Source organism: Hippocampus zosterae, chromosome 13 (genome assembly GCF_025434085.1).
Source record: "Hippocampus zosterae strain Florida chromosome 13, ASM2543408v3, whole genome shotgun sequence".
Taxonomy (NCBI): domain Eukaryota; kingdom Metazoa; phylum Chordata; class Actinopteri; order Syngnathiformes; family Syngnathidae; genus Hippocampus; species Hippocampus zosterae.
The window spans coordinates 22,868,725-22,887,394 of NC_067463.1; the positions used below are offsets into that span (position 1 = coordinate 22,868,725).

At 49.3% G+C, this 18,670-nt stretch overlaps 1 protein-coding gene and 1 long non-coding RNA gene across 2 annotated transcripts; both read right to left on the reverse strand.

Annotated features, from left to right (window-relative positions):
- Positions 1–437: 437 nt before the first annotated feature.
- On the reverse strand, positions 438–16,927 carry LOC127613125 (protein tweety homolog 3-like). Its single transcript, XM_052084035.1, has 15 exons — positions 16,621–16,927; positions 15,033–15,215; positions 10,881–11,083; positions 9,767–9,878; positions 9,457–9,677; positions 9,054–9,149; positions 8,902–8,974; positions 8,739–8,814; positions 8,272–8,327; positions 7,577–7,669; positions 7,216–7,308; positions 6,747–6,883; positions 5,240–5,419; positions 4,319–4,394; positions 438–3,001 (listed from the first exon to the last, which is right to left on the reverse strand). Exons 2-15 carry the CDS (start codon positions 15,156–15,158, stop codon positions 2,867–2,869), a joined length of 1,677 nt encoding a protein of 558 aa, XP_051939995.1. The 5' UTR covers positions 15,159–15,215; positions 16,621–16,927; the 3' UTR covers positions 438–2,866.
- A 477-nt stretch (positions 16,928–17,404) lies between these two features.
- LOC127613143 (uncharacterized) lies at positions 17,405–18,617 on the reverse strand. The gene is made up of 2 exons (XR_007966079.1): positions 18,472–18,617; positions 17,405–17,913 (listed from the first exon to the last, which is right to left on the reverse strand). It is a non-coding gene; the product is annotated as an uncharacterized LOC127613143 (long non-coding RNA).
- Between the last annotated feature and the right edge of the window lie 53 nt (positions 18,618–18,670).

Genomic DNA, 18,670 nt, shown 5'->3' on the forward strand with positions numbered 1-18,670 from the left:
TGCTCTTTTGCGTTTTCAATGGAAATGCAGTTTGTGGCCCATTTCGGAATGTATTGCATCAAGTTTATGTTATGTGTTGTGTTTATACTTTTACTTTATGTTAACTGTTTTGTTAAGCGCTTTGTTACAGCTGCCGCTGTTGTGAAAGCGCTATATAAATCAGGATGTCAAACGTGTAAGCCGTGTTATTTCCAACAAGGACATTCTGTTATAAGGAGACGCCCTTCGGATGTTTGGGGTTTTAAGTTCGGCGATTAAAAAGCTACGTGTATTACAACTAAAGACTTACCCGTTACACTCTTGGCAAAAGGAACGTGAGCTATTATTAGCCATCCAGGAAGGCATCGACAAGTCAGCCATTTTCATTCTGCCTAGGGTGACAAACCTGAATTTAGCCACTAGGTAGCGACAGAAACAAAGTCAAACCGGAGATCAAATCCATGTTAAAGGTGTTTTAATGTCACTTCTTTGCGTTTTTCAACATTTATTTTCCAGCTCGAATTAAATTGTTACCACAGCTTGGAGATGTACATCATGAATACTTCGTTTCTCTCTTAGTGGAATCACAGGTTAAAATAAAAACAGCCACATTGTAGAAAAACAACTAGGTACTATTTTTTTTTGTCTTAACTTTCATTATGTTACAAGACTTGGAGATAATCTTTAAAAAAAATGACGATTAGGAGCATGGAAAGACGTTTTAAAAACATTATGAAAGATATCAAACGCTCGTTGAACGTAGCATGATGGGGCTGAAGACAATAGTTAGCCTAAAAATGTAAGATTGTCTCGCAAACACGAGAAATGGCGGTTAAACCCATGAATTCAAACGTGCTAATGCTGTACATGGTCAGAAATTAGGCGACCTTCAAAGTTGACTATGACACTCTCACAATGCTAATGCTAATGACCTATGCCGGATTGTTAAAAGCGATGCGGTTCTGGCCAGTTCAATGACTTCGGAGACAGCCTGCGGATTTCTTAAAGATGTTGCCATTCCTGTCCAAGCACAACAAATTGTTTACCTGTAAAAGTACAAGTGTAAGACGAAGCTAGTGTGTATATTAACATCCCTTCTCTGACAAGGTGTGCAACTCACAATGCACAAGTGCATAGATGGAGGACATTGAGACTTAAAACAACCTTTCGTTTAAACGGCAGCGGTCTAAGAATGCAAATATTAGCCCCCCAATAAAAGTACACTAAGACAAAGCACGACCGTAGCATTTTTGCTAAGTCAACTTTTGCAATATGTGGAGCCTTTCTTCACACAAAAATGACATTGCCAACTTGAGTTATCGTGTGTGAGAGATTGTTTACGTGACAAAAAAAAAACGTTTCAACTGAATTGCTTGGCCGTTTTTTTTGGGGGGGGGGGGGGGGGGTTGACACATGAAAAGAAACAAACGCCCGTAAAACTGTCCTTTCATTTAAACAGCAACAACGTAAAATGTAAATACACGGGAAAAAAGTGGAAGTTACTGCTCGGCTGCCATTGTGAAAATGTATGCCCAGCATGTGTGTGTGAGATCGCTCACGGCTAAAAAAATTTTCACATTTATTTTTAGTCAACAGGCTAAAGGAAGAAAAAAAAATTAAAAGTGGAAGGTACTGTAATATTTCCGAACAAGCAAAACAATAAAAACGACTAAGCATTGCCAACTACTTGTAAATGGGGATGGTTTGAACTTGTATGTGAATCAACCCCCCCCAAAAAAAGTTTTCATTGCTTAAACATACGCCTAGTGTGTGTGTGTGTGTGTGTACAGAATTGTTTATGGCTAAAAACGGTTTTATACAACCACATCTTAAATACACACATTTTGGGAAAAATGGACATTAACATTCCCCGCTAAACGCAAAAAAAACCAAAAGAACTACCCTAGTGTTTATCCTAACTGCGCTTTTTCGACCAGTCGACATATGATGCAAAAAGACACTGCCACCTACTGGCACTTTTTCCTTTCTTTCTACATCTGTGTGGCGATCGGTTAGCATTTCACGCTCAATTTACATAACGGTTAATGGATACAAACGGCCTTCTGATCGGAACTATTTGAAAAAGTTGAAATTACCGTTACTGACTAAAGACGTTTGGCTCAAGCGTGAGTCCGTCCGTGCGTGCGGAGAGGCCGTATAGCTTCAATGTAAACACAGATGTCTCCCTCTCACACACACACACACACACACACACTCACACACAACTCTAGTCTTCACATATTGTACAGTAGCAAGAGCAACATTGGCAGTGTCCCATTTAGCCTTCAAAAAGTCACCTCGGAGAAAAAAAAATTGTGCTTATGAGGACTCCCCCCCAAAAAAAGTTCATCACAGTATCACTTGTGGTAAAATATTTGGGGGGGGGGGGGGAAGCACAAAAACGTTTTTTTTCCCTTGCCAGCTCATGGTAAGTAGCACCAAGCAAACAATTTCCTGCTTTTCCCATCGTCCTCTCTCCTCCTCCTCTTCTTCTTCCTATTGCGGCTTTGATCCTTATTCAATTTTTTTTTATGTATACAGAAAGTAACCGTTTTGCTAGCATCATTTTCAGGCACCCTCGTTTATTTTGGCACGTGGTGGGCCTCTCAATTGAAATGCTCCCGAGTGCTTGAATTCCAGCAACAAGGGCAGTTGTATGGTCCAGCCTTCGGTGTTATTATGATCCTGATGTTGGACTACATGAGTTTGCATGTGTGTGTGTGTGTGTGTGTGTGTGAGTGAGAGAGACAGCAATATAAGTGCACGGCACAGCACATCACCAGTTATCAACTCAGTGGTGGAGTTATAATTCATATTTACAGCTTCTGTACAGTGTGTGTGCGTGCATGCGCGCGTGTGCAAATTGAACGTGTATCACGATGGGTCACTAGTGGACCGAAGACTGCGGCCGGGCGGCGGCGTGGGGCCGGTTGGCCGGGTCCAGCTGGTCGTTGGGGACGGAGCGGCGGTTCTGGTCGGGGCGGTTGGTGGCCAAGTATTTGGCTCTCATACTGGAGGTGTACTGAGGAGCGCCGGGAAGGAGGTGGGTGGTAGATGTCAAAGGACAGAAAAGAAGAAGAAGACCAAAGACCAAAGTGTTTTACATGGAAGGAATGCAGCCGAGATGTGTTTCAATTGTGTGTGTGTAGGGGGGGGAGAAGGGTTTAAGTGGAAGGATTGGCGGGTGGGTCGAGAGGTTGAGCGCACAGCTAAGTGGCTAGATAGGCAGGAGGGAAGATGGTAGGTAGGGACGCCGGTCAGTCGCTCGGGTCATTGGAAAGGCTAAAAAGACGGACGAGTTGGTCAGTCGGTAGAGATGTGGAGCGTGTAGGTAAGTTGGTAGGGCGGTGGGCAGAAGAAGATTGGCTGCATCCATGCTTTGGTAGGTGGGTGGAACACTGAAGTAGGTAGGGAGGCCCGCAAGTCCGGTGCAACACATGGGTAAGCCGATGGAAAGGGAGCTAGGGAGGAAAGCCAAGGAGATGGCGGTCGAGGACATCAGTCGCTCAGTCGCTGGCTGGAACATGCTTAAGTCGGTAGGCAGGGAAGAGAAGCGACAAGAAAAGGACCGACAAAAGCGATCGCTGGATCACTTGGTAGCTAGCTAGTTGGTTCACAGCTAGGCTGAGGTGGTAGAAATAAATAGGTTTGCAGGAGGACCGGCCGCTAGGAAGGAGGTTTTTTTCCATCGGCCGGTCGTTAAGCTGGCAGGCGGGGAGGGAGGTCGCGCGGGTGCTCGGTCGGCCGTCAGGTCCGTCAGTCGGTCGGTCAGTTAGTAGGTGGATGGATGACGGCGACAGAAAGATCTGGACCAGTCATTTGGACAGCCGGGGTTTGATCACAGACAGCAATTAGGCAAAGATGAGGTTATTGTTATCCATTAAACGGTTAGTGCTCTAGTTCTGACGTTAGCTTGCTAACCGCTAACCCGCAAATCATCCAGCGAGCGTGTAGCATGTGCGCTCCGCAACAAGGACACACACACACACACACACCTCCACTCAAACGCACACGATGAAACACTGGAGGAGGGAGGGGGGGACAGGGAGCAGGGGGTCAAGGCGTGGCTGGGATGGCGGGGGTAGGGTCGACTGAAAAACTGTCACATGGACTCCCCCCTAATCAACCTGCCGACATCAGAAGTAGAGGACTCGTCTATTGCCGTTTCCCCGGGCTGCCAAAATGACCCTGATCCGGACCGTGTGGGTGGGGTGGGGTGGGGGGGTCCTTCCAATATCCACAGATGAAAAACATCCAGTTGATGGCGTGGTTTATTGGAAGGCGGCATGCGTGCGAGGGTGTAGGGGGGGGGGGGTGGTTCTAGAAAGTGTGCACTTACAGAGGGTGGAGGGGACTCCCTGCCAATCAAGGGGGTGTTCTCACACCGGGGGGTCTGAAAGTTTGCGTTCTGGTTCCTGCGTTGTAGAATCAGAGGTTACTGCGGGCAGACGGCTAGCGGCTAGCGGCTTTGGCCGACTCAACTGCAGCGTGTCAGGCGTGCCAAAAACCAATCTGGAATCTTTGAGCGCCGTTGCCTTTTGGTTTACGATTTTGGCGGCGGCGCCAAGCAGGCGGATATTCTGGCCGCTCACAAAGGATGTGGCCGTCTGGGGTTTTGGTACTTGACCGTTGGCGACGGTACCCCAATGAAGGTGGCGAAAAGTGCTTGGCTCCAGATTCGCCGTTTTGCTCCCACAAAGGGCTACGCTCACGTGTTTCCGGCGGGCGCCCTCCCGCTGAGAATGCAGGGTGCCAAAAAGTGGGACCGTGTCCCAGGACCGGGCATGGCGTTGCCAAAAAGTGGGACTCGACAAATCAATTATTTGGGTGCCCTGGTGCCGCAAATTTAGAGTGGTCCCGTCAAATCCGTTGGCAGCCGGCAGCTATTTGGGGATCCGATCTTCGCGAAGGGCAACCCGATCCTGGTTGCCAAAGATTTTCACTGACAACGGCACCCGCATGATGGCTGCACTAACGCTGAAAGTGGCCCCGAAATAGAGGGTACCCAAAGATCTGTTTTTTAATATCCTACCGCTGCAGATGGTGGAAGCCAAAAAGTGGTGCTCAGCAGATCTGTACGTTTTGGGGACTGATATGATTTGGCACCCTGACACTGAATATGGGGTTGAAGTCTACAAATCAATTATTTGGGGTACCCTCCCGCCGCAGTTTGGATTTGGATTCATTTGGGCATCCCGACCGGAGGGTAGTCAAAGATTTTTGGGCTGCTGCTGCTAGCTAGCGTGGTGCGCTAACTCACATGTACTCAGTGACGGGGGCATTGCTGACGGTGTGGGCGGTGGCGGGCAGGCTAGCTTCGCTACCGTAGCTGGAGCCGCAGCTGTAGAGACTGGGCATGTGAACGCGGTACAGGTTATCGTGAACGCCGCCGCCGCCCCGCGAGGCGCCCGACTCGTCCTCTCCGTCCTCCTCATCCGTCCTTTTGGGGGAGGGGGGGGGGTTGTTAGGGAGCGGCGGGGAGGGGGGGGCGGGGTTGGTGGTGAGGGGTGGGGGAAGACAACAAATTGTAAACAAACAGCAGAAGAGGAGAGGGGCCAGGTCGACTTAGCTCGTGGCTAACATCCCCCGCCGAAGCGGCCCGGTGGCGCCACGCCAACGGTAACGCCGTCGCTCAGAAAACATGCAGCCGATGGGTGCACATGCAGCCTTTTTGCCCCCCCCCCACCCCCTCGACAGGGCGCCCGCTGCTCCATGCAACTTAAAGCAAATATGATCATGATGATGATCATCGTACAACTAATAATAAGATGGACGGGTTGGGAGGTGGCAAACCAACCGTTTACAAACAAAACGGGTCAAAAAGAAGTCAATTATAAGGAAGTAAAAATAAAGTCAGGTCGGTGCTGATTTGGAAGGCGGATCTGGCATACTATATATATAAAACATTTGGAGTGAGTTGATTTTGAAAATGAGCTCAAAATGTTGGTTTGCCGTTACGCAGTTTTGTGCTGGCCTTGAATGGCAATTTTTTTACGAGAAAAACAAAGCCAAAAACTTTGCAACGGACACTGACTAGCATCCAACTTATGAAACACAGATGATAACCGTACCCGAGTCGTGGATAATTATTAAGAAGAAAAAAAGTAGCTGGCTCACTCTGTCGTCTGAGTGGCTCAATTAGCATTGCCGCTAACGACGCGGAATCTAGCCCGCGGCCGCGTCATTCGCGTGACCGTGCGCCGATTAAAATCTGCAGCACGTCAAAGCCCCGACCGACTTTTGTGGGGAAGGAGAGGAAGGAGGAGGAAAAGACGGAAAGAAGAAGGCGACAGGAGACATGGGCCACGCTGAGGGAGAATTCGACACAATCCGGTGCAGAAAAGATCAAGGCTGAAGATGGAGGATGCAGGGAAACACGGCGCCCGAGGACAGCATGCAAAGACTCCAAACAGCCAGTCAGCCCTGCCAGGCGCAGCGGGGCTTCCCCAACCAATCGATGGACGAATCGATAATTTTACAAGGGCCTCATTGTCAATTTTTGAATACGAATAATTTTACAAAAAGTAGCAATCATCACTTTGCAAGAACCAACCGTGAGAGTCAATTCCTACGAGAATAGAGAAAATGGTGGGGGGGGGGGGAGATGACATAATTTTAGGGGTCGAAAAATCCCCCACTATGTTGACGTCCTTTTCCCGGTATTTTATTCTAATTTGAGCCGAGAGAAGTTGAGGAAGCCCCGCATTGCTCGTTAGTAGCACGTTAGCCGTTAGCGCAGGCATTCGTCGCACCGACGCGCGCCTTACCTCTTGCCGGGCCAGGTGTGCGGCACGCTGCAGACGATGGAGGAGAACATGAGCGCCGTGACGAAGGAGAAGAGCGCCAGGTAGATGAGGCCCTCCACGCCGTCGTAGCACAAGCCCGTCAGAGCCTGCACGTAGTCCTGCAACAAACAGGTAGGGGGCGCCCATGAGAAGAGCGCGCCACTGCCGAGAGCGGGGCGTGCCAGTTGAAAAACGGAAAGGATGCGAAAAAAAGTCGGTCCAGAAAGCAATTTGAGATTCTTCGTCGGCTTTCTGTTCAAGGCGCGAAGGCAAATCGTTGTGGGCGTGGCCAATAATAATAATAATTATTATGTAATAATAATTACAACTGACAGGAATCAAAGTGATTAGAAAACAACAACAAAAAAAGCCTGAACTGCTGAATTTCTACGCGCGAGGCCTTTTACATGCGGGGGGGGGTCAAGCGGGAAGCGAGCCGGCGACCACTCACCATGTGCAGGCTGCGACAGTCCACCAGAGCCGTCAGCTGATGCAGGCCCACCTCCGTAGAGTTCAGCACCGACTGGATCTGATCCAGACTCGCCTGAACACCACACGCAGGTCAACAACAAGATGGGGGGGGGGGGGGGGGAGAATTCAGAATTTCATGGCAAGACGAATTGTATGAGAGAAAAAAAATGTCACATCTATTTTTTGAAATGAGTAGAACAAACAAGAGGAAAATATTTACAACACAAAAATCAGATGTTCATGGGGGTAATGGGGAGTCAAGTATTTTCTAAGCAGAGTCTGAATTTCACAAAATACGTGCGTGGGAGCCCCGCAGAGAGCAAACACGTGCAGACGCGCACCTTCGTGTTGGCGTATTCCCGCGTGGCCGATCGCAAAAGCTCGGACACGTCGTCCTGCATCTCCACCAAGGCCTTGTGGCTCCCCGACAGCCTCTGCACGCAAGCACACATTTCAGGCAACACGGCATATTTCAAACAGCCAAGAATGTCAATGTTTGGCTCTCAAAAATCCTCCACAAGTCAAGCCTTGCGAATAAGCATCCGCACGCAGGGCTTCACTTTTTGCAGGACAAACTAAGAAATCCCATTTGTTGTCATTGGAGCCGTGCGATCCAACAAGGTGGAGGTCCAAGATCACACGTGTATCGTACGATGGAATCCATCAGACAAAGCGCTTCCTGCCGAGTCTTGTCTCTTGTTTTTGGAGCCCTCTTGTGGCCATTAGGTGCTCAAATCCTTCAAACCTTGAGCGAGTGACGGCGCCATTTTCACTTTCTTTCACCTTCACCTTCAGCTTGCTTTGCCGAAGCTACCGATTGGCGGCCACGGGGGGGGGGGGGTAGTCATACAAAATGTATACTTTGGGATTCTTCCCCCCCTCCCGCCCACAATTTCACTGGGCATCAACCATCATGGCTCTTTGCGGGTCCCCGTCGCCCGCCATCAGGGTATCGACACTTACTTTGAAACCACTGTCGGCATCGCACAGCTCCAAGCGAAATTACGCGAGGCAAATCATAGAATCGCGCGGCTACCTGCTGGAAGGGGTTGACTTGTCCCGGGCTGCACATCAGGTAATACTGCAGGATATCTAACAAGCAGACACATAACGTGAATCACGCGGAACAATCGTGACCGGGAGGTCGGTCGCTTCACTCGCTCCAAGGAGGAAATGCCGTTTCCATGCGATTTTGGCAAAAAAACGGGCAGGCAGCCGTGCGGCGCTTAGTGTGCGTGCGTGTGTGTCATTGCGGAGGAAACGTCTGCACCGGGCACAGTCAGCCAGAGCGGAAACGAGCCAGAGATAACAGATCTCATTAAGACAAGAGGAGCCGAGCGGGAAGCGAGGAAGCGTGCTCGCAAAAAAAAAGAAAAAAAAAAGGGTGCACCGCAAACGGAAGCTCAATGGCATCAAAATGTCAGATGATGTCACTAAAGGAAATTTAGGGGGGGCCGGAGGGAGGGAGCGGCAAACACACGTGGCCCGGCGGCTTGGCGCTACCTTGATCGATGACGGCGTTCTCCTTGGTGGCGCGGGTGACGTACGCGTCGGGGGAATCGCAGAAGTCGCTGGCCGACTGCGCGCACACACACACAAAGGAGATGACGTCAGCGCCGAGCCGGGCGGCGGCGGCTCCGCGACGTTGCCTTGGCGACGGCCTTACCGCAGCGACGGCCAGTTCCAGGCCCAGAGACGCCCAGCTGACCACGAGCGTCAGCACGCCCAGCAGGCACACGCTGCCGACGGTCACAAACAGCAGAAAGTCGGTTACGGCACGTCGCGCGTGTGGACGCATTTTAAATGTCTGTGACGTACCCGATGAGAGTTCCCCTGGAGTTGCGTATGAGTCCGAAGAGAACCAGGAGGCAGATGAGGACGTCAAACAGCAGCAGGCCCAGGTAGCCCAACCACCTGCGGGCGCACGACGACAACAATCGCATCCTACAAACTCATTCATTGAAATAGGTTATTTTTTTATGTTTTATGAGGGGGGTGGGGGTGGAAATTTGGAGAATGCAAAATAAATAAAAAATTCCCGTTTATTGCGACGACTCGAAATTTTAAATGGTGGAAAAACAAAACAACACAAAGGACCCGACCTGCCGCAAAGTGCGACATTTGGGAAAATGAGGGCATCCATCCAAAGTTTAGCCGCACATAAGTAAGAAGCCCAAGGAGAGGCGGCGGCGGCGGCGGCAGCAGCGGCGGCGGCGGCGACCTGTAGAAGTCGAAGGCCTCGGTCCGGCTGGCCAGCTCCTCCAGGGACACGGCCGTGTTGGACCAGAAGGGCACGTCGGCCAGGAGCCTGAGCAGCTCGTCCAGCTGCCCCTGCAGCTTCTGGACGATGGACACGTAGTCCGTCTGCTCCCGGTAGATCGTCTCCAGCTGGGCCAGGTTCTCCTCCACCGTCTGGTTCAGCGCCAAGGCGTTGTCCCGCACCTGCGCCGGGTGACAGTCGCCGCCCAAGGCTCATTGTCCAAACCATGGCGCTCCGACGGCAGGTTTTGCGGCGTGCGCGCCCCACTCACCAGTTTCTCCACGCCCGACACGGTGCGGTTGGCATGGCGCAGGGAGTAGGCCAGGCGACCGGCGCCGTCGCTCGATTCGCCGTTCCCGTAGAAGCCCACGGCGATGCCGGCGCTGGAGGGACACAAAAGTTCAAGCGGGATCGCACGGCCGACCGCTTTGGGAGCAAAACCATCTCCCAGCTGGCGTTTCGGCAAATCGCATTTTCCCAAACTTGCTTCCTCACTTTTACACCCAACCCCCCCCCCCCCCAAAAAAAAGGATCATTCGACAGACTGAAGTTTCCGTTGTCAACTCGGTGGCTCAACGCTCCGCTTTTTGACAAGCCCCGCCCCCAGCGCAGGCAAGCCAAGGCTCCCGTCGTAATATATACATACACATAATGAATGTGTTGTATTGTTACTAGAACTGTTTTTAGCATTGAAGAATGACATTATAACAGCTTGGATTGGAATCAAATCAACACAAAGAAAAAAGTACGTTCTCATCTTTCATATTTATTGTTTCACCGTCGTCCTGCGTCACAAACTCGCTCGTCTCTGTCTAATCATAAGGCAATTGGCTAACTGTTGCTGCCCCCTAGCGGTATGGGAGGGTACTACAACATTACTTTCTGGTGGTTGGGGGTTGAAGAACACTGCGCTAGATGATCAACGCGCGGGTGCGCAATTGCGATATAAATCCTCATCTGCACACACACACACACACACACACACACACGCGCGCACACACGCACACACACACTTTAGCCAAGACTGAAATATAATTCTGCAAAGAAAAACAAGTCCTCCTCAACGAGTCATGCCAACACACAGACTCGTGACTGTCAAATTCACTCGCGTTCTCGACAGCCAATCTGCTGGCGTCACCACGGCAACCGTCCGAGGCCTACGAGCAGCTGACGACGAAGACAAAAGGCGGCGGCGGAAGCGGGGGATGAAGTGGGAAGCCGCAAAAAGAAGACGGGCTCGGTCGGCTGTCAATCAAATTTCATCAACAAGCAATCTGGTGTAGCCACACCAGCATTCGCACTTTCGAGTGACAATTCCCCCCCCCCCCCCCACCACCACCCCCACTTTTGCCGTGCGACGAATGTGAATCAACGAAACGTCTCACCTGCACACCAGGGTGGCGATGATGACGCACCAGGCGGTGCAGCAGCAGTCGGCGCTGGGCTGCCGGGAGTGCGCGTGGTGCGCTGACGCCGACGACTCGCCGCTCTTGCGGCGGCGGCAGCAAAGCCAGAAGGAGTAAAAGAGGAGGAACAGGAGGTCCAGGCCCAAACACAAGAGAGCCACCGAGCCCAGCAGCAGCACCGACTGGGAAGACACAAGCAAGCAGGCATGCAAAGGGGTCAGCAGGGGGGGGGGGGGCAGCCAAAATGGAGGCCACACATGTTAGCTGCCGGCGCTAGTTACTGACTACGATTTAAATGTGTTGTAAAAAGCCACAGATAATTGACCCTAAAATCCTTGTCATGGACCATAGATGCCACAAGATGGCGGACAAGCACATTTTCTTTGAGACTATGGCCTGACAATTTGAAGCTCCACAGATCAAAGTGCTTAAGAACGACAGGAACCTTCACATGCTTGGATCTTAAGGAAACTTTCTTAAGATGGAACCATGGCCAACAAAGCAGCAAGGGCCCCAAAATTGAACCTTGTGGAACACCATGCAACAGCAATACTCCAGTCAACTTAGGCTAACACAAAATGGGCAAAATGGTGAAAAGCAAACAGTAAAAAATGATTTTCATTAAAAAAAAAAAGCCGCAAAAGCCAAAAAGCAAGATCATTATCTGCACAAAAACACCCAATATGTGATTTTCTATGGGTTCCCTCCCCAAAATGATTTGGGAATGCCAAACCTCAAATACGTGCGGCTACTGGACAAACGACTCGTGTTCGACAGTGCGCCCACTTCAAAAACGTAGCCGACGCAAAAGCGGTCGAGGACGACACGTTTCGCGCGCGTCTGCGTGACGCTAGCATCTTCGCATGTCATCAAAAACGCACGCCACCATGCGGGGAGCTGAAACCACAATGACGGGATAGGACCAGACACGCGACACCAAGCGCTAAAAGCTTTCATGTTTAAACCGGGGAGCAGGTGGCGGTAGGCGGGAGACCGCCCCCCCTAAAAAAAAAAAAAAAAGACGTTGGGGGCTACTTGTTTTATAACCGTCACTATTCATTTACTGTACAGAAGAACTCATCAGTGCCGGTGAGACACTGTGCAAAAATGTTGGCCATTCTGTATCTGTCTCTCGAACCCCCCCCCCCCCCCCATCCCGATCTCTGGCTAATCTGCCATCTCTGCACTTCACCCTCAGCTCCCCTGGGACGGTCTGGAAAAGTCATTGTGAGGCAGGACGGCGTAGAGCACGGCGCGCTTCCACAATGACAGACAAAAAGAGCCGGAATGTTCTCAGGACTCCATTTTGAAGGGTGACCAAAACAGACTCCTCATGACCTCGTTTCTCCAGCCAGGAATTCATTCGGCTCAACGTATGCACAACGCGGGTTTGCTGTTGAATAGCATCCAAGGAAAAGAGCACAAAGCTTATTCAAGAGCAACACTTGTATTTTTTTTTTCCCCTAAGAAAAAAAATGACGAAAAATGTACTCGCACGTCTCAAATTTTAGTCACGACCATTTGGGGCTGTGAAATTGTCTTCACTGTATCGCGACAAAATAATGAGCGTGGGAATCGGGAAATGGCTCTCAAGGTATTGCGTAATCCGCATAAACTGGTGGGGAAGTTTCGAACCCTTTCAGTGGCGTGACAGCTTTTGAGCAAACCGGTTGGGAATTTATTTACTGGAGCAAAATACAGACAACCAAGCTCGTGGACATATTTCACAAATGTTCTGATGACTTGATGTTGCGAGAAAAAAAAAAAAGACTGACAGCTGCGAGATTAAGCGTCAGCGCAGATTAAGCGAGAACCAATTAGCTTGTAATTAGCACACTCGGTGAACGCCAGTGCGCTCGTGTGGGTGTTTTACTCGTCAGCCCGCAGAGTGGAGGAGGGGAGCGAGCGAGCGGGCGGTCAGCCGCTGTACGCTGATCTACTTTCAATCTGTGCTTCCCCCCCCCCGACGTGCGCGCGCGGCCGCGCTGACACGATCAATCGCTTCCACTGCACTGACTCGTCCTTGCACCCCGCCGGCGTTACACAATCACACTTTGAGCCTGGCAAACAACCGCCGGTGTTTCCCGACGAAGGCGTTCGCCGACCTGCGGTTCATCCGATCGGCGTTTGCCTTTGACCCGGTCAACAAGACGGGCACCCGAACGCTCTCCGATCCCTCCGAAAACGGCCACGAATGACAATTAAAAGGCGAAGCCAACCGCGGTTGTGTGTAATTACGGCTCGTGTGACTCCCCCGCGTAATGTTCTGCAGCTGGCTAACCGCGAAGCCGACTCTGCAGTTCTATCGTTGTACACCAAACACACACACACGTACACACCGATTCTATTCCGAGGCCCTGACAGAACCTCTGGACTCAATCTCCACTTTCAGGAAGAAAAAAAAAGTCTCCAGAGCAAGCGAGAGAGATCGTTGCATTTCGTGTATTTCTGCCACTCTTTGAGCCAAAATGGCTGCCACAAAGAGGACAGTTTGCCTTTTGGTCTCTTGTTGATGTGTGAACATGCTAACATTTGAGACTCAACTGCGCTAGTGCGAGCGCTAACTAGGTCATTTACCAGCCCCCCTCCCCCTATTTGGGGGGGGGGGGATGAAAATGCAACCATTTACTTCTCAACTAAGCTTATTGACAAAGGTGGCTGCCATTTTGGCCCAAGAAGTTCCATTTGATATAGACGTGTACTTCGGTCAGCGCGCTACTTGCTAGGCACATAAAGTTCACCCAAAAATACTAGCATCCAACATTTCAATCCTTGCTTAGCAAGAAAATGCGACGGTTTGAGTGTCAACCAAACTGGTGGGCACAATCCCACTGATGTTTTTTTTTTTTACATAAAATGGCAGTCAGAGAAGTCCAATTTTCCCCATAGTTGCTCAAAGACATTTCGGTAAGATGTTGTATGTGCGCTTGTTGTTGTGGTTATGCCAAAGTATCGGCATATTTTTTTTCTGCGACTGTGTGCGTGCGTGTTTTGTGTTTGCGTGCTCTGGCCGCATAAAAGCCTCGGAGACAGATCGAGCGCGTCAATCCAAAGAGGCCTCGCTGTGAAAAAAGCGGAAAGAAAAAGTGCTTTCTTTTCTTTTCACCCAGCAACCTATTCAACCTCCGATTGCTTCTTGTCATTCTCACCCACTCTCCCGGTCTAGCCGCAATTAACAACTGTACCCCCCCCACCCCCCAACACACACCAAGTAAGACACACATGTACAAAATGCCCTGAGGGAGGTTTGTGACCTCACCTCTTCGAACGAAAGCCAAGTGCTAAATACGCATCGACGCAGAAAAGCCGCGCACAACATGCGACCAACAACATATCAGAGGTTAAACTGGCTATGTCAAAGGTATGGCGCGCGGGGCAGAATCGGACCCTCTGCGGGTTCAATCCGGCCCGTGGGCCTGGATAACATGAAAATAGTCAAATAATAAAATCCATACGCAACAAATATTCACTCCGGGCCCGCTTGAGGTCAATTTGGGGTGAATGTGGTCCCTAAACTGAATAGGACCCCTCTAGTTTCAATGGGAGGGGGGCTACTTAAAATTCCACTGCTTACCCCCCCTCCCAATCACACACACACACACACAAAGAGCCTCAGTTTAGCAGTGAATGGCTCACAGGAAGTAGCCATTTAGAAGAAAAAGCGCCTCCCACGGCTCATCAAGCCGGCGCCTCTCGAGCCTTTTTATCCTCTTCCTCCTCTTCATCTCCCACCACCACCATCATCATCGTCGTCGTCATGACCACCACCAGCCAGCGCCCCCTCCGCCTCCCCCATTTTGTTTTGTTCACGACTGCGGTGGTGCGTCGCCTTCCCACGCTGTCAGCGCAAAAACGCTGCAAGTGCAAGTCACCTACAGACGTGCGTTTACTCAACTGCAGATAGGCCGGGCGTTTAGGATGGTGCTTTAGCAGTTGGTGAAAAAACAAATAATGTCCACTACAGACTCCATCGGGATGACCTTTAAGAAAGGCTGCAGCATTTCCTCAAATTATTTCTTTCGCTCTTGAAAAGAAAATCCGATCAAGAATATTTTCTAGGAGAGAAGAACCCTTCTTAATGTTTTCTTTCTCAAAAATAAATCAAATCACGCAGGCGCGGTGCGCAATTACCTTTTGATACTCGGGGTCTTCAGGCCGAAAGTCGCTGCTGACCAACTGGAAGTCCAAGTTGAAATGAGGCAAGCGGTGGAGCAGGTTCACCCACCATGGCGGCGAGTAGTTGACCACGGCCGCCATCTTCAAGACGGGATGGCTGGCGTCCCCCTCGCTAAAACACGGTTACTTGCGCGGACACTGCAGAGGGGGAGGGGGGGGGAGATTTTGTTTTTAAAAAATGATATTCAAAATAAATCCCTCACACTTGATCAGGCACACTGTTATGCCCCATTTTTTTCACGATAAGACAAAAACAGTTTGGGTAGGATTTATTTGGTTAACAGGAAAACAAAACATTGCTTTTGCTCTCCAAAAGAAGTCGAGTCAAAAGTTTTCTTGACAATAATGAGTTCGATGCGCCTCCACGAGTCTACGCACAGCATTCTGATGAGGATAATTACTAAGGCAGTAAAATGCAACCGTGATCCATCTTGAAACGGAAAAAAAACTTACGGATGACAAAATTTGATTTTCTTGCTATTAAAACTAGTCTTTATCAATGAGGAAAAAATTCTATCCTTTCTCAAAAACATTTACCTTTTCTCGAAAATCGCTTGTTTCTTAAAATGACGAAAAAGCACTTGCTTCAAAAGAAAAAAAATTGTGGCAGTCATAAATGTTAGTTCATTTTCTCTTTTGAACAAAATACTTTTGCACGTTTCTTTCTTTCCTTGAAATATGAAATAAAATAAGTGTGCTCAAGATCAATGATTAAATTGTCTGTTAAAAAGCAAACATTGAATTTTTTTAAATAATTGGTTTAGGAACAAATCACAAAGGGAAGACACACTTAAAGATGAATTCAAAAGAAAACATCACATTTTCATTTTGTGAAATGTCTTCCGCGTGAGGAACTAATACTCACGCTGGTATTCATTTATCTCTCAAAATCTTGCTGTTTCTTCGACGAAAAGGGAAAACACACGTTTCCATTTTCTCCCAAAACAAACCCCCCCCAAAAATAATCATTTTTGCCCACAAGCGTTCTGCTTGCTTCGCCAGGTGAGCGTCCCTGCAATCGAATGCACGTGTATGAGTCACCTCCGTGTGCTCTTTTCGCGTTCATTATTTCCACGGGCTGACACCACTTGACTTTCCCATCGATTCCCTTCCAAGTAAACAGCTCTTTTTTGGGGGGGGGGGTGGCGGCACTTCAACAAAAGGGCTCATTGTGTATGCACGAGAGCCACATTGTTTAGACTCGATCGGTGACAATGGAAGACTAAAACGAAGCGTTCCCCAAACGCTTGTGGCCAACTCGACGCCATTGCGGACAAGGACCGCGAAAATGTCAGTTGAACCACACGGACGCTCCACATCCATCCATCCATCCATCATCCATCCATCCGCACACACAAGTAGGTCAAGCACGGCGCTCGACGCCGGCCGGGCTCCCGTAGTCGAGGCGCCGTCGTTTTGAAATGGTCGCGGATTAGCTCGCTGGCGTCAGCCCCCCGGCTTTGTCCTCACCGAGTGCCGCAGTGTCGGCCGAGTCGCCACGGCAACACACCCGCACCGCCTTCGAACGTCCCGTCCCGCTCACCTCTGCTCGCTCGGCGTGTCGCCTTCTCCGTGCCGCATCAACGCGACGGCGGCGAGCGTTCACCGGCGGTGCCCGGCGACCATTTCCGAGCCTCCTGCGGGTCGGTCGGTCGCTCGCTCGCTCGCTCCAACCGCTTTGTTTTGTTCACCTGGTAGCGATGGCGCCCACCGGACCGCCGCCGCTCATATTAACCGCGGACGCTGCTCGACTCAACGCGCACACGCACGGAATGGTGTTTGAAAGAGCAAAGAAGATTGCGGGGAGGCTTTGCGGTAGCACGCGGTTCGCGCGTGCGCGTGCGTGACAGAGATCGAAAGAAAGGAAAAAAAGAGCGCAAGGGCGAACCCTAGCGGACAGCAAATGACAGAGTTCCCAAAAAGAAATGACGTCATCGATTGTACGACGGAAAAAAAAACATACGGAAGCGTAATATTGGCAGGTCCGAAAAAAAACGTTCGATACTTTAAAACCTGATTAACGTCACCTTGGGGAGGGGTAGCCATCGGTAATTTCGGGAACATTTGTTAGTTTTTCAAAGGTCCGGTGTAAACTTGATGTTCTTGTTTTGACGCAAGCACTTAGACGTCATAACTTGAGTGGTTTCACGTGATCACGCCATACACACACACACACACATATATATATGAGAGGGGAGAGTTTTGTTTCCTTCGAAACTTTTTTTTTTACTCTGAATGAAATTATTTCATTTTCATTGAAAATCGGTGATTCTGAATGTTTTGTCTTCAAAGGAAAATGTCTTTTAAAAAGGAAAAAGAAAACAAGATTGCGTTTTCAGAAAAAGTAACATTTATAATCATCCGTCCATTCCTTGAAGACAAAAATATTCAATTTTGTCACTCAAAAAAAAATCATCTGTTATAAAAAACATTTTACACATTTCTACAAAAAAGAATTGAGATTTCTTTGAAATGAAAATACATTTCACTTCCCTTTCCGAAACATTAAAAAAAAATCATAACTGCTCACATAAAAATGAATCAGGGCTTTCATAAGTTCCTTGAAAATCAAACAAAAACCCTCTCCTCAAAAAGACCAAAACATGAAATTTCCCTCTGAAAAATTGGTCTCCTTTACAGCTGGTTTTGATGAAGTAAAATAACGCTAATGACTCAAGCTCAACTCAACTCAAGTGTATTTATAGAGGACTTTCAAACAGCCAAAAAGCTCAAGGCCAAACAGTCCCTTATACGGATCTGCGCTTCATTTTCGCATCACGTCAAAACCAGGTAGCGTTCACGCATGCTCCACTTTTGATTTTAATGGGTGGGGAAACTACGGCCCGCGGGCCAGATCCGACACGTTGGTCTTTTTAATCCGGCCCGCCGAAGATCGGCGCACAATTCAGGTTTGATTGCATTCGTTTCGTTTGGACTTGTCATGACAGGTATTTCAACACCAGGTGGCGCAGTTCAAATCTACGAGACTTTGAAAAACAAGGAAGCGATTCTTACTCAGTCCGATTCTGGCCATTTCCATGCTCGGAGTGAATTGCTCGTGGCTCGAGTCAATGAACATTTCCTGGAATGGTTTGATTGTTATCATGTTGAAAACTTTCCGCAAACTGGACCGCTCATAAGAGTCGGAGAGCAGTCAAATGGGTAGAGCGTGAACAACAGGGTGCTCAGTACACATCCTTGAGGAGAACCGATTCTGAGTGTGATGGTGGAGGAGAACGTTACATTATTACTGGCATACAAAGACATTGTGCTATCTTCTTTATTTTCTATTTCTATTTCAAACCTTTGGCCCGGCCCTCCACAATATTTTCTGCTTCTCATTTGGCCCCTGGGGGAAAAATAATTGCCCACCCCTGTTTTAATGTACATAAACAAACACATCTAATAGCAGTGCACTGACAACGACGATTCCTTTTTTTCTCCTTTCAAATTTCCAGCATGACGCCACATTCATTTCTTGGAATGGAAATGTGATGGAAATGCCTTTTCAAAACGATGTTCAAAGGTTACGAAACGCAAGTGTGCTCCACCTGCATTCATTGGAATAACGCAGCCATGGAATCAAAGGTCAC

What these genes read in the sequence shown, in the direction of transcription:
- LOC127613125 (XM_052084035.1), bottom strand. Translation starts at nt 15,158, where the DNA reads ATGGCGGCCGTGGTCAACTACTCGCCGCCATGGTGGGTGAACCTGCTC. An exon ending in AAGACCCCGAGTATCAAAAG is followed by an intron (nt 11,084 to 15,032) that starts GTAATTGCGCAC and finishes GTGTCTTCCCAG; the next exon opens with TCGGTGCTGCTGCTGGGCTC. An exon ending in GGGAATACGCCAACACGAAG is followed by an intron (nt 7,309 to 7,576) that starts GTGCGCGTCTGC and finishes TGTGGTGTTCAG; the next exon opens with GCGAGTCTGGATCAGATCCA.